General features: G+C 39.9%; 1 protein-coding gene across 7 annotated transcripts in view; it reads right to left on the reverse strand.

The window, feature by feature from the left end:
- Positions 1-16,223, reverse strand: part of septin7.S (septin 7 S homeolog) — a 169,606-nt gene that overhangs the window by 110,736 nt on the left and 42,647 nt on the right. For 3 of the 7 annotated variants that reach the window (XM_041567592.1, XM_041567594.1, XM_041567590.1), the window contains one exon: positions 14,281-14,383. The exons of 1 other annotated variant lie outside the window; for it this stretch is intronic. In XM_041567592.1, coding sequence (XP_041423526.1) covers positions 14,281-14,383 — 103 coding nt within the window. 3 more of the 7 variants (XM_041567591.1, XM_041567593.1, XM_041567589.1) reach the window with 3 other exon arrangements.

A 16,223-nucleotide genomic window follows, 5' to 3' on the forward strand; every position in this document is an offset into this window, starting at 1 on the left:
TCAAAATCTGACCAGAGAATGTCACATTTCTTGTTTTCATGCATGTAGCACAACATTCTCTTCTAACAGTTGTGCTAGATTGCAGATACATGTACTTTACACATTGATGTTGATGATGTGCTGAGTTATACTTATGGGCATAAAGTATGAAACTGAAAAAGATAGCTACAATATGTATTTATATGTTAAATAAAAAATATTAATAGTGAGTTTAAATCCATAATACCAGTGGGGTTTGTGCATTTTCATATGTACCATGGACATGACAGACCAGGTCAGTCATTAGTTAACTGCGCTTTCAGTTTTTGATCAGATGACTGCATTATCAGAGATCTAGCACTGAAGTCATTTTTATTCTGTGATACAGATTTTCATATGGAGAACAGTCAAACAGTGAGAACTCTGCGTGCATGTGCCAAGAAGAGTATTCTACACAGACATCTTAAATATTAGGAGAAAACGTGTAGTAAAGTAACGTTTAGTAAATTTACTCTAACTGGCCTTATACAGTGTTGGACCAAAATCTGCTTATGCAGACCAGTTGGAAGATGGGTTTTTCAAAGATCCTGGAAGCTTTGTTTGCAATGCAGAATTCATTTGTGGGGGGGAGATGTAATATGACTTACCTTTGGCAGCACCAGGTTCCTCAACTAGGGGCATTTAACACTTCTGAACTTGATTATCTTTTACAGAAAACATAATTGCTTTTCTATGTTACAGCATTATTATGTATGTAGTACTTTTCAAGCGACCAAAAGTAACTGGACAACTGACTTACAAGTTGTTCCATAGCCAGGTGTGGGCAGTTACTGATTTTTTTCATGAACTATTAAGCGTGTAAAAGGTCACTCTAACCATGAAATTTGCATTTGGAAGATGATGCTGTGAAATCTCAAAATGAGGTCAAAAGAGCTGTCAATGCATGTAAAGCAGAATCATAAGACATTGAAAACCAAACAAACCCATCAGAGAGATAAGCAGGAACATTAGGAGCGTCAAAACTCCCTTTTGAGAAAGGTCCCAATAGGATCCAAAACATCACACAAACTTTTTTGATAATTCTAAAATCCCTGTACTGCTGGCTTTTTTTTTTTTTAAAGGTTTTTATTTAGCATTTTATAACAAATAAACCAAGGAACAATAAAACGTGCATGGTTCCATCATTATTGTAGTCATCACAGTACAGCATATGCGTTTAACCCTTTCCCTGCCAACCGTTTTGTCCTAGATGCGAACATCTACTGCCAAGCAGTTTTTAGATATTTTGCACTCTTTCACTTTAAGGGCCTTTCCTGGGGTGGTCTTTTCGTTTGAAAAATGACCTCAAAGCTTCCACTCTACAGCAACATATCTCCCACACATCATTAGGTATCAAACACCCCAAATATGAAAGCCTGGGGTCCACTGAACAGTTTGATGCCCAATATGTATAGGTGTACCCAAGCACGTGGCATAGGGGGCCCCAAAAGTAAGACCCCCTGTTTGTCAACACATTTACATAGTTTTGGGGGGCGGCAAAGGTAGAAAAAAGTACATTCACCCCAGAAAACCATATATTTTCCGAAAGTACACATTCCCCTGAATCCAAATTGGGTATGCATGTCTTTGTACACCAAATTACCAAGCGGCAAACCATTCTTAAATTTGGTGATTTTGGTGACATTTCCAAAAATCACCTCAAAATTTCCACCCTGCAGCATCGTATTTCCCACAAACTTTTAGGTATCAAGATAAATCACCCCAAATATGAAAGCTTAGGTCCTCTGAACAGTTTGATGCCCAATATGTATAGGTGTACCCAAGCAAGTGGCATATAGGGGCCTGAAAAAGAAGACCCCCATATGGTCTGTCATTTCAGATACTTCAAAATCAACACATTTACATCGTTTTGAGGGGGGCAAATGTAGAAAAAAGTAAGTTCACTCCAGAAAACCATATATTTTCGGAAAGTACACATTCCCCTGAATCCAAATTGGGTATGCATGTCTTTCTACTCCAAAGTACCAAGCCGCAAACCATTCCTAAATTTGGTGATTTTGGGGACATTTTCAAAAATCACTTAAAAATGTCTACCCTGCAGCATCGTATTACCCACATACTTTTAGGTAGCAAGAGAAATCACGCCAAATATGAAAGCCTAGGGTCCTCTGAACAGTTTGATGCCCAATATGTATAGGTGTACCCAAGCACGTGGCATACAGGGGCCCCAAAAGGAAGACCCCCATATGGTCTGTCATTTTAGGTACTGCAAAATCAACACATTTACATCGTTTTGGGGGGTGGCAAAAGTAGAAAAAAGTAAGTTCACCCAAGAAAACTATATATTTTCGGAAAGTACACATTGCCACAAATCTAAATTGGGTATGCATGTCTTTGTACTACAAAGTACCAAGCCGCAAACCATTCCTAAATTTGGTGATTTTGGTGACATTTCCAAAAATCACCTCAAATTTCCACCATGCAGCATCGTATTTCCCACATACTTTTAGGTATCAAGATAAATCACCCTAAATATGAAAGCCTAGGGTCCTCTGAACAGTTTGATGCCCAATATGTATAGGTGTACCCAAGCACGTGGCATATAGGGGCCCCAAAACGAAGACCCCCATTTGGTCTGTCATTTCAGTTACTGCAAAATCAACACATTTACATCGGTTTGGGGGGGGGGCATAAGTAGAAAAAAGTAGGTTCACCCCAGAAAACCCTATATTTTCGGAAAGTTCATATTCCCACAAATCTAAATTGGGTATGCATGTCTTTGTACTACAAAGTACCAAGCCGCAAACCATTCCTAAATTTGGTGATTTTGGTGACATTTCCAAAAATCACTTAAAAATGTCTACCCTGCAGCATTGTATTTCCCACATACTTTTAGGTATCAAGTGAAATCACCCCAAATATGAAAGCTTAGGGTCCTCTGAACAGTTTGATGCCCAATATGTATAGGTGTACCCAAGTACGTGGCATATAGGGGCCCCAAAAGGAAGACCCCCATATGGTCTGTCATTTCAGTTACTGCAAAATCAACACAATTACATCGTTTTGAGGGGGGGCAAATGTAGAAAAAAGTAAGTTCACACCAGAAAACCATATATTCTCGGAAAGTACACATTGCCACGAATCTAAATTGGGTATGCATGTCTTTGTACTCCAAAGTACCAAGCCGCAAACCATTCCTAAATTTGGCGATTTTGGTGACATTTCCAAAAATGACTTCAAAATTTCTACCCTGCAGCATCGTATTACCCACATACTTTTAGGTATCAAGATAAATCACCCCAAATATGAAAGAAAGCCTAGGGTCCTCTGAACAGTTTGATACCCAATATGTATGGGTGTACCCAAGCACGTGGCATATAGGGGCCCCAAAAGGAAGACCCCTATATGGTCTGTCATATCAGGTACTGCAAAATCAACACATTTACATTGTTTTTTGGGTGAGCAAAGGTAGAAAAAAGTAAGTTCACCCCAGAAAACCATATATTTTCGGAAAGAACACATTCTCAGGAATCCAAATTGGGTATGCATGTCTTTCTACTCCAAAGTACCAAGCCGCAAACCATTCCTAAATTTGGTGATTTTGGTGACATTTCCAAAAATCACCTCAAATTTCCACCATGCAGCATCGTATTTCCCACATACTTTTAGGTATCAAGATAAATCACCCTAAATATGAAAGCCTAGGGTCCTCTGAAAAGTTTGATGCCCAATATGTATAGGTGTACCCAAGCACGTGGCATATAGGGGCCCCAAAACGAAGACCCCCATTTGGTCTGTCATTTCAGATACTGCAAAATCAACACATTTACATTGTTTTGAGGGGGACAAATGTAGAAAAAAGAACGTTCACCCCAGAAAACCATATATTTTTGGAAAGTACACATTCCCACAAATCTAAATTGGGTATGCATGTCTTTGTACTCCAAAGTACCAAGCCGCAAACCATTCCTAAATTTGGTGATTTTGGTGACATTTCCAAAAATGACTTCAAAATTTCTACCCTGAAGCATTGTATTACCCACATACTTTTAGGTATCAAGAGAAATCACCCCAAATATGAAAGCCTAGGGTCCTCTGAACAGTTTGATGCCCAATATGTATAGGTGTACCCAATCACGTGGCATATAGGGGCCCCAAAAGGAAGACCCCCATATGGTCTGTCATTTCAGGTACTGCAAAATCAACACATATACATAGTTTTGGGGGGGAGCAAAGGTAGAAAAAAGTACATTCACCCCAGAAAACCATATATTTTCGGAAAGTACACATTCCCACAAATCCAAATTGTGTATGCATGTCTTTGTACTCCAAAGTACCAAGTCGCAAGCCTTTCCTAAATTTGGCGATAAAAGCAACAGTTTTTACATTTCTGAAAATTGCCTAAAAATATTGCAATTGGCCACATTTATCTCACCCAATTTCTTACATACAATTGTAAAACACCATAAATACTGATGCCAAGGGTCTACTGAACAGTTTGATGCCCAATATGCATAGATATACCAAGGCAGCTGGCATGTGTGGACCCCAAATTAAAATAGTGCATATGATTTTTCTCCGCTGCCGATTCGACTTCTGTGAACATAGACCCTTCATATTATGTGCCTCAAGACCCTCCTAACAGCAAAGACCTCCCCCCCCCAAAACCATATAGTTTTGGAAAGTACACATTCTGACAAATCCAACAAAGATAAAGACGTCTTTCTACACCAAACTTCCAAACTGCAAAGATTTTCTAAACGTAGAGGTTTTTACATTTCTGAAAATCACCTAAAATTGTTGCAGTTTGCCGCATTTATCGCACACAATGTTTTACGTATGAAGAAAAATCACTGTAAATATGGACGTCAGAGGTCTACTGAATAGTTTGATGCCCAATATGCATAGATTTACCAAAGTATGTGGCGTGAATGGACCCCAAATGAAAAACGTGCATATGACTTTTCACGCTAGCCAACTAAGCTACAGAAAAGAGAGCCCCAACTGTGCGTTATGTGCCGTAAGACCCACAAAATGTAAAAAGACCCCCAGAAAACGATATATTTTTGGAAAGCATATATTCTGGCGAATCAAACTAAGTAAAATAAATCTTTCTATACCAAAGCACCAAACAGCAAAACAATACTAAAGATTCATAAGGAACCATAATGCAGGGATAAAATTGCAATAAAACCACAAAAATAGTGTAAATCAATGAAATAACAAAATAATTGATCCGACAGCGTAATTAGTGGCTGAAATCAACTATCCAATAGTCACGCTGTCAAAATAACAGTTTTTAGGCAAAACAAACTGTACAATGAATAAGTAAAAAAAAACACCTGTTTGTGAGTTTTTGTGTATACATATTTGTGCACTAATAAAAGTTGTCTGAGTGTGCAAATACACGTAAATAAGTGTAAATAAGTGTACAAAATCAACCAAGTGTGCTAAAATAAAAAAATAAAAATACAAATTTTTATTAAAATGTTTGTGTAAGTGTATAAATGTACTGTAGGTATGTGTAAGTGCAGGTAAGTGTGTAAAAAAACGTGTACTTACTGTTTTTTAGCTGGAGGATCGCTGGAGTGTCTGCAGAGTTACTGCGCAGCAGGAAGTGTGTGGGCGGCTGTGCAGGAAGGAAGAGGTAAGTTACAAGCAGCAGCGCTATTTGCAGCGCATTTGCGACTTTGAAGTCGGATCTGCGACAATCGTGTCGCAGATCTGACTCAACAGCCCCCCAGCCTTGTTGCCCAGGGGGCCGTCAACCCTTCTGACTCTCTGCGGAGGCGGCAAAATGCCGCCGATGCAGAGAGAAGGGCTCAGCTGCAGGAGAACGTACAAGGTATGTTCTTGGCAGCCTGAGCCCTGAACCGCCAGCACGTAGTGACACCTAGGAAGTGCCTAATAGAAAGTGAAAGTAAGTGCTTGCCCCGCCTCTATGCCTAGGCATAGAGGAGGGGCAGGCAATATTTGATTGACAGCTGATATTTTTAAATGAGCTTACAACAGCTATGAACACTTTAATAAAAAAAAGAAATTGTATTTCATATTTAATTTGAAAAGGACTTTTATTATACAGATTTTTATGTCTGGGTGACGGGTCCACTTTAACATTTTTGAATCCTGTACATTCGTATACATTTCGGTTCAGTTATGGTTCTGTATCTGTTACCCCTAGACAGTTTGAACATTGAGTATGTATAGCTATGCTCCTACTAGCTTGTCATCTCTGACATTAAGGCTTCTCTGTGGCTTCCAGCCAGTCTTGCCACACCAGGTCATATTTCTGGGGACAACCTCTTGCAGTATAAGTGAGCTGTATTAGGGGGGAGTGTTATTTTGCATTGGTTCAGTCTATCTCTGGTTGAGACTAGGTAGTCATAGGACCTGTCAGTTGTTTTTCCCAGTCATCATCCTCTAACTCTGGTATGTCTCTACTCCAGGCTGTACCCATTGCGTTAAATGGAGGTTTAATGGTAGCTAGGAGAAGTGAGTATAGCCTAGTGACAAGTTTTCTGGTGGTGTGGCTCTAAGGGCTGATTCTATTTTAGAAATTGTAATTGGGTATTGGTGTGCATAGGTCCCAGTGTGGCCATATTTTGTACTCCGCTATGTGTTGTAGGTGCGGGAGGAAGGAATTTCCCATAGGGGTAGATGTAGCAATAGTAGAGGTAGTGCAAGGTTGCAAACTTTAAGTGCTGCCACCCATGCTTTCTATGGGGTGGTTATAACTGGGTGGGTTGTGTGTAAACTGGGAGGTTTGTGAAATGGGATATATGAGGTACTCTGTTGAGTGGGAAGTTTGGATTATATGGGCCTGGATTAAGCCACCATATAGTAGCTGGGCTGCCAGTGAGTAAAAATACCAATGTTGGGAGGTTTCCCCCTTTGCTAACTGGAGCACACAATTTGGCTCTAGCAACCTGGGGGGCTTGTTTGCCCAAAGGAAAGCTGTTTGGGCCGTATCAATAGATGTAAAGAGGAAGGGGGATGGGGACAGGGGAATTGTGGAAGATATAGAGGAACTTGGGGAGAAATATCATCTTTAGGAGATTGATCCTGCCCCAGATGGAAATGGGCAGGTTAGCCCACACTTTCAGTTTGTTTTTCATAATGGAGAGGATCGGCTCAATATTAGAGGGTATGAAGGCATCTAAATTCCTATGTACCACAATGCCAAGGTATTTGAAGGAGTCCATCCAGACCAGAGGGGTGTCGATAGAGAATATGCTTGATTTCTCCCAATTGATTTTTAGCCCTGAAAATCATCCAAAGTGGTCCACTATACCTAGCACCGCCTGGAGCAACCAAAGATAATAGCAACCAAAAGATAAAGCAACCAAAGATAATCAACATAATAATAACATTCTATAAAACCCTTTCCTCCCAATCTGACCCAGTAATTTGGCAGGCATTGTACCCAAAACATTGTAACTGGGGGAGTGGTTACCCGAGGGCAGGTAACTTTTAAACTAGGTAAGACAGGGGTAAAGTTTTGAGTCTCAGTGTTACCTTAATAATATAGTCCTAACAGGTTGATCCTAAGTTTCGCTGTGGCAGCAGGACCTGACTGAAATAGCCGAATATTTTTTTTTGAGTCCCTTGCATTTGGGGTAGGGCGGTGGAGGTACACTACATTAGTTAAGTATTGTTCATAGTGTGCAAGGCCCTCCTGACATAATTAATGAGGGGGCTCTAGTGTAACCCAACATGATGGGTTCTCGCTCATTCCCAGTGGGAGGAGTAGTCTTACTGGTTTGGCTGTGGTAAGTCCAAATGTCCCATTGGAGTACAGTTTTTAGGCAGTGTGTGATCTCCTGCCGTTTAATATCTCTTTGGTAGTGACCAGTGTCTCCGAAATTCCAGGAATGTAGAGAAAAGAGGTCTTTTATAACGACCCCATATTAATGAAATTCCAGTGGTGTAAGGGAGAGTACTCTGTTATAATGACTCCATATGCTTTTGTCATCATCTTAGTTGGGGCGGTTAGGGCTGCCTCTGGGAGAAGGATTGCCTTGTGCATCCAGCCACCCACTTACCTCTTGAGCTGAGGTGAAGATCATGGCTCTACTGCTGGCCTTTTAGCTACATTTTTACAAATATATATATATTAGTGAACTGCAGTTCGACTCTCATCTGACCCTAACGCCGGGAGGGTAAACTTGCGGGATCTGTGAGCTTTGGGCTCGCCTGTGCATCATATGTATGTATGTATGCGTGTGTATAAGTACATGCATTAGTGTATGTTTATATGTACATGTATGTTTGTGTGTATGTATGTGTGTGTGTGTATGTGTGTATGTGGCACAAACACACACACACACTTACTTGAAATTCTGTGTCTTTAAATTCAAATTACTATTCAAATGAATGGGGCAGCTGCCAGCAAACACGGGCCTATATTAATTTCCATGAATGCAAAACAAAATGACAATATGCTATAAGCAAAAAAATAAGACACTGTTTAATAAATTTTAGTCCATTCTTTCTACTGTAAACTAATTCATGACAATTTCTATTGTTAAAGCAGCATTATGGAGTTAAGGTTTTTTGGACAAAATCCAACAGACTAGCATTATATCCATAGAGGAATTGCATTGCATTTTAACTTGCAAAACCCTATATTAAGCTGGCCATAGATGTAAAGATCTTTAAAAGATCTTTTCGTTATCGTGAGACCACGATTATCATGTACGATGTGTCCATCAACTAAAAAGACCATTTCAGACGATATTGCCAGCAAAACTGAAGGGTAGCTGCCTGCTTGGCCCTGCAAACATAGATCGATTGCACTGGGACCGATAAATTTTTTTTAACCTGGCCGATCAATTTTCTGACAGGTGTCGGACGAAAAATCGTAAGATGTACAATCGTTCGAATCCCACTAACTTCACGATAATTTGACGGATTGGCCGGACTTGGCTAAAATCGGTTGTTTGGCAAAGAAAATCTTTGCGTCTATGGGGACCGTTACACTTTTATTAAATGTTTCTTCGGAAGGCTGCAATGTCTGTTGTATTATTGCACTATACTGTATTAAGAACAGGTGAAGACTTCAGTAAACCAACCTCTGCTAAAATGCAAAGCTTTGCCAGTACTTAGAACAGCTCACTAAAACTGTCCAGTCAGTTGGCTCAATGCTGCAGTTGCTTGAATGAAAAACACAGGAAGTTGCCCAGCCCAAGCCAAAGAATTTTGGGGGATGGGAAAGGAAACTATGGAGAAGAAACCGGGGGTCATTTATCAACACTGGGCAAATTTGCCCATGGGCAGTAACTCATGGCAACCAATCAAATTGCTGCATTCATTCTTCTACTTGCAGCTGGCTTCAAAAAGCTAATCACTGATTGGTTGCTATAGGTAACTGCCCATGGGCAAATTTGCCCAGTGTTGATAAATGAGCCCCACTGACTTTTTTTTTTAGCCCTTTGGCGCTCAAAAAATGTGACCATGCACTGGACTCACAGGAGAGAGAGCACATTGTTTGTATAATGTTATCAAGAAAAGCACATAACTGTGACCAGCAAGTTATGCAGCACTCTTAAATTATATTATAACAGAGAAGTTACAGTAAATGAAACAGAAGGATTGTTTTAAGGATCTAAAGTGTATTTATTTCACTTCTCCTTTTAGTTAGCTTCAACGTTTAAAGGTAAGCACATTAAGAATACCATTACTTGTAGAGATCTTTGCAATAAGCTTGGTTTTGAATTCTTGTTTTTGGTGTCCAAACAATTACTAGCACCACTAGATGATTTCAGCTGCCATAAAATACATTTCAGAGGAACAATAATATGATAATATGACCTGCAAGTGCATGAAAAATCTAGGTTGATTACCCTTGCCCAACAGCAACACTGAGCATTATGCAACGCAAACAATTAAATCCCTCTCTTATTAAATTATGTAAATTGATAAAGAAAATAACTGCTCTAATGCAGCTCTAAAAAATGGGGGAATTCAGGCAGCAACAGTAATATCATAACCAAATCATAAAACCATATCCATTTCTTTCTGCCTTAGATCTTACTATGAATTTTCCAGCTCTGCATCATATTTGGGTTTTCTGTTGCACAATACGCAATGGCTTGTTTATTCTAATGCCAAGCCAGAGTCAACACTGGTGACTTCTAGTGCACCAGTAATTAAAGATGGCTATACATGCATACAAAGGTTCATGCAATTTCGGAGCATGTATGGTTGCCCACCAATGCCAACTGATTTCCATGTAGCATAGATATATGTCAGATCTGACAGATACCACTGTATGCTACCTGTCGGTCAAACATCTTACAATATCAGGCACTCTACGTCTTTATATTTTGGCTTACTCTAGGGCAGGGGTCCCCAAACTTTTTTTTTTAGGTAAATTTGAGTAATTCAGCGGGACGGGTAGGCCAGGGGGGAGGAGGGAGGGTGGGCAACACACGGGAGGGGGGGAGGGGTTTTGCGCCACCTAGGTTTCCTTCCCCTTTAATGTTTGGCTTTTGGCACAGCAGCTCCAACAGCTGTTGCAACGTCCAGGTGCAAGACAGTTAATTGAACAACGCAGGCTATTTCTTTGGTCATTTAACCCTGTGGCAGCTGAATGAACAGCAGCCGTAAGAACCAATCGAAAAGCAAAAAATTTGTGAATATATATATATATAAAAAAAAAAAAAAATTAACATTAATTCAAACTGTGATAATGCTAATAAGAGCAGTATTGCTAATAAAAATATAAACTGCAAAATTCACTCCACACAACACTTGAAGTAGATCTATGGGTTCTTACTCAGGGGTGTTTTTTCCTGCGATCCTCTTTGTTAATTTTTAATGTGTTCGCCACAGAGGACTGCGGGACGAAACAATCTATTCTTTTAAACTGGGCTGTACTCTTACAGGTGCCTGTAAGTGCCAAATGCAGGTGGAACACAACATGATGGGACCTTTTCTATACTATTTCCCTATGTAAGCAAAAATGCTTACAAATACAGTACAATTTTAAACGTTTACAGCAGGCTAAACAAATGCTGAATTGTTAATGGGTACTTACAAGGCAACTGAAGAAATACACATAAGGAGATGTCCTTATAGGGTGTCAAATAGGACAGCTGCCCAGAGCCCCACAGAAGATGACAGTGTGTGCCGACTAAACAATCCAAAAAGAACCCTAATGTACCGTATATACTCGTGTATAAGCCGACCCGTGTATAAGCCGAGGTACCTCATTTTACCTACAAAAACTGGGAAAACGTATTGACTCGCGTATAAGCCTAGACACAACTAAGACCCTTTATGCTACAATCACTACAGCGCAAACAAAATCACTGAAAATTTGTCCCCCCCCAGTGGATTTATATTACAGATATTTTTCAGCTGAGACAAAATATACTTTCCACTAGCAATTATACACACATAGACACACATATACTTTACACACACACTCTTCCCACAAAATAATCACACACACATACTATACACACAAACTCCCCACACATATACTATATACACACACAAACTCTCTACCCACACCATCATACACTATATACCGCACACACACTCCCCACACAATAATGACAAGGCTGATAACATACCGGTATGTTAATGCAGAGCTGAGAAAGTTTCTAATACCGGTAGTTGTTTGTGTAGGACACAGACTGCCAGGGGCTGCTGAGGTCGCTCTCCCCGACTCTCCGGCTCCTCCTCCCCCATTGGCCGGAAGGTGAGACCCGGCGGCAGCAGCTGGAGACGAGGGAAGAGCCGCGGAGAGACACAGACGCTCCCGGCGGAAGTGGAGAGAGCTGCGCAAAAATGGCTCGTGGCAGAGAGTGGTGAGGCGGCCGGGAGCACAAGGCAGAGGCGGCCGGGGATCTGGTGTAAATTGGGGCGGAAACGCGCGTCCGACTGCTGCTCGAGCTGTGGGGCTTCCAGGGACTCGGGCTGAGGACTCGGGGGTGGCGCCTCCTGAAATTTACCGGTGAGGCAGCCTACCGTATTTCATCTACAAGAGGTACCCGCGTATAAGCCGAGGTCAATTTTTTCAGCACTTTTTGGGTGCTGAAAAACTCGGCTTATACGCGAGTATATACGGTACCTGACGTTTGTCCTAAGTGCTCCCAGTCCCCAGCGAATTTCATACACATGGTGTGGCTCTGCCCAAAAATAAGGAGGTTTTGGGGAAAAGTGATAGAGGAAATAAGTCTCGTCCTAGCGCTTATTGTCCCTTTCAACCCTGAAACTGTACTATTAAACCAAGTTGAGGACACTGCCCCTACAATTGCTGAGCAGACTCTCCTTAATTTCCTTGTAAAAATTGGAGACAAAAAGGAACACCAAGAGCCCCAATAGTGTAATATGTTTTAACAAGGAGTAATGGTAGAGTAAACAAGTTAATACTCACAAACCAGGGTTACCGCTAGGCAACCACTGTATAGGCAGGTGGGGAAATTATCCTGACCCCACTCAGGAATAAGAAGTCGCTCTCTGTAAAAGAAGAAAGTGGGGATGATACCCCTCCACTCGGGGTGGACTCGATATGGTAGTAAAACAAAACAGAGGCGCCAAAAGGATAAAAATAGCTAAAAGCAATACAGTTTTGTGAATAAACTACTATTGAAAATTACCACTTTTGTTGGTGTCTGCTTGGAGGAGGTAAGTTTATTACTACCTCCTCTGAATTACCCATTGGGTTTTTAAGTGCTTTTAGCTATTTTTATCCTTTTGGCGCCTCTGTTTTGTTTTACTACCTCCTTAATTTCCTGTTTATACAGGCAAAAAGACTCATTGCTATGAGGTGGAAATCAGCCCACCCCCCTCAAAAACTCCATTGGATACAGATGGTCAATGATGCTGTCCCTCCATACCAGCTATTATATTTACAGAGAGGTTGCCCAAACAAATTTAAGAAAATCTGGTCACCCTGGATCACTGAGCACCTACCTGCCCTAGACTGTCATTTAACTAATTCCCAGGGAACCCACAACCCCCTTCCTCCCTAATTTACCCCACCCCCACCCCAAGTTAGCCAGGGAAGTAATGGTGGAATAATAACTCAAACAATACTGATGGGTATTATGTTATTTTATTTTCTTTGTATGATAGTTGACATCCAGGTATTCTGCATTTCTCCATTCTCTGTAAAGGCTTACGGTTCAATTTGTGTCTACGGTATATTTCTGACATATGCTTTGAACTTGATATTCTCTGTCGATTTTGCATAACTGTTAGCGAATGGATGCTGTTAAAACTGATGTACTCAGGATGTGGATGTATGTTTGTTGAAAAAGCAATAAAAAAAAGAATTTTCAAAAAAAAAACAATCCAAAAAGATATTATCGTAACACGGGTACTAACCAGTTCTGTGATGAGAACGGTTAGACATTTTGGTCTTGTCCCCTCATGCATGCAGCAATCTATGTATGTGTACATGCAACAATAGTACTGTAGTACAATGATGACTACAATTCTACTGCTGTGTTTGCAGGTATGGCCCATCTGATTACCAATGTGCTGTTTCAACAATCATATCTCCAAGGTAGCAGCAATCTTTTAACTAAAAATAACATAAATGGGATCAGAGGGCCTTGTCACAAGTGCTTACAATGTACTAACTTCATCAGTAGAAGTTTGTTACCCTCTCTCTCCCCTGTAGATGTCAAACTTCATTTCTCACAATCTAGCACAAGTTTCTGAAACACGATTGGGACTGAAAAGGTGGTATGTCCGATCTTGCCAGCCAGTTCCCATGTTGGGTGTCTGCTCCTTGATTTTCTGTTATTGCAGTGTTGATCCTCTCAGGAAAGGGGAACTGTCAGGCTATGAAAGCATATACTAAATTTGTGATAACCAAATGAATAAGAGAGAAAGGAGGAGGGGGAAGATTTAACAAGTGACATGCTAGAATATACCCAGGGGATTTTTCCAGTTGCATTATATTGTATTTACACTTTATTACATGAACATTGAGAGAACTCAACTCATATGGGAACAAATGGTATACCAGGTATGGCTTTATTATTATTTATATAGCATTATTGTCTACTGCACCGATTTACAGATTAAGTGGATACAAATGCACGACACAACAATTTTCATACACAAATATTAATCAATGCATGGTTACCAATCCATATTATTATTAGGAGACAATAGGGGGAGGGAATGCAATGTTATTTATTTTCTAGTATTTATCTAGTGCAGCCCTAGAATCACTACAGATAAAACCTAAAAGTAGGAGATGGTATGAAACCATAGAAGAGGGGATCTCATAAAAATGTGGCCATTTCTTCTAATGGAATAAAATCTCATATTTCTTACCTACTATCATAAGCGTGAACTCAAATCCCCTCTTCACTGATTTTCTGTATACTTGGTTTGGCAGATTAGCAAATCCGACATATCCTTCAAGATTCTTCTGTTGCTGCAGTTAATAGACAGGTAATTATTAGAAAGGTACATTTTTTTACAATTAATTACGATGCAATGGATGACTTTTGTTGTCACCCCCCAACAAACACAAATTGCAGGAAAAAAACTGGGCCAGGTGGGGGAGAAAAATAAATAAATATTGGCCTCCACATTCTCTCCCACCTCCACTTATATAACTGTTTTTTTTTTTTACAAATACTTATGGAGTTTATGCACATAGTCCTACCAGCTTCAGTATGGGAAATCCAACTCTGCGTGTGATGTTGGGTGGTGTTGGCACAAAGAAAAGCTGGGGGAAATCAGCCAGGTGGTATGCCTGACAAAAACAGCTTGGTGAGAACACTATTGGTGACACTGCTATATAAACCATAAGCTACACTTACCCATGGGTGACATTATATTAAGTTACACAGTGAAAGCATAAGGGCTACTTACTGCTACTTTGGCGTATCCAAGTGGTCACAATCAGAAGTCCAGAAATTAAAGTTATCAGAAGGAGGGAAAGGGGAAAAAATAAAGTTAGTGACTTAGATTTTTGACAAGTACTTTGTCAAGTGCAAATTTATTTAACAGAGTTTAACATTTTTAGTGACAAAGTTATTAAATAGAGAGGCAATCTTCAGTATTAACAATGAAACGTCCCAATGACAGAAGCAAAGAAGGTACTCCCTACAACTGGCCAATGCCACTAAAGAGTCCCAGCAAATGTATACAGTATGTAAAAGTGTTGATAAATGAAATCAGTTGCACAATATACAAACCAAATTATGGAACTAGAAATAAAAGTAATGCTTTATGCATGGCTTTTTTTTGCCATGTATAAAAAACACATTTGATGCAAGGTTGATGATTAGTGCAAGAAGAAATTTATTTCTAAATGCAAATATGCAAATCAATAAAGCCACCTGTGAAGACCAACACAATGTAATGAACATATAAATGAAAATAAAATAAGAATCATTATGGGGCACATTTACTAAGGGTCAAATATCGAGGGTTAATAAACCCTTGAATTCGACCCTCGAAGTAAAATCCTACGAATTCGAAAATCGAATTCGAAGGATTTACCGCAAATCCTACGATCGAAGGATTTTAATCGACCGATCGAAGGATTTTCCTTCGATCAAAAAAACCTTAGAAAACTGATGGGGAAGGTCCCCATAGGCTAACATTGTACCTCGGTAGGTTTAAACTGCCAAAGAATGTAATCGAAGTTTTTTTTAAATATACAGTACTTCGAATATCGAATGGTCGAATAGTCAAAAGATTTTTAGAATCGTTCGAATCAAACTCGTAGGTCATAGTGGCCTATTCGATGGTCGAAGTACCCAAAAAAAGACTTAGAAATTCGAAGTTTTTTTTACTTCGAAGCCTTCACTCGAGCTTAGTAAATGTGCCCCTATGTGCTGTACATAGTGTATTTTTGCAAATAAACCAATCAATGTCTGGAGATTTGAAAAAGCAAAAAAAACTGACTTTAAAGGGGTCTTTCACCTTCCAACACTATTTTCATTTCAGTTGGTTTCTGACAGTTTACTAGAAATAAAATACTTTTTCTAATTAATTTAGATTTTCTATCTGTGACTGTTTTTCTAATATTGAAGTGCAAAGTGTCTTTTTTCACCTTCTAAGGGTCAGTCCACACAAGCAGATTCGGGGAGATTTAGTCGCCTGGCGACAAATCGCCCCTTCTTCTGGGCAACAATCACGCCAAACTGCCTTTGCATGTCTTCTGTCCGCTATAATGAAAGGCCGCCTGCGTTAAAGCACACGCGGCGCTTCATTTATTTTTATATATATATATATATATACACATACACACACACATACAT

This window comes from Xenopus laevis, chromosome 6S (genome assembly GCF_017654675.1).
Source record: "Xenopus laevis strain J_2021 chromosome 6S, Xenopus_laevis_v10.1, whole genome shotgun sequence".
Classification (NCBI taxonomy): domain Eukaryota; kingdom Metazoa; phylum Chordata; class Amphibia; order Anura; family Pipidae; genus Xenopus; species Xenopus laevis.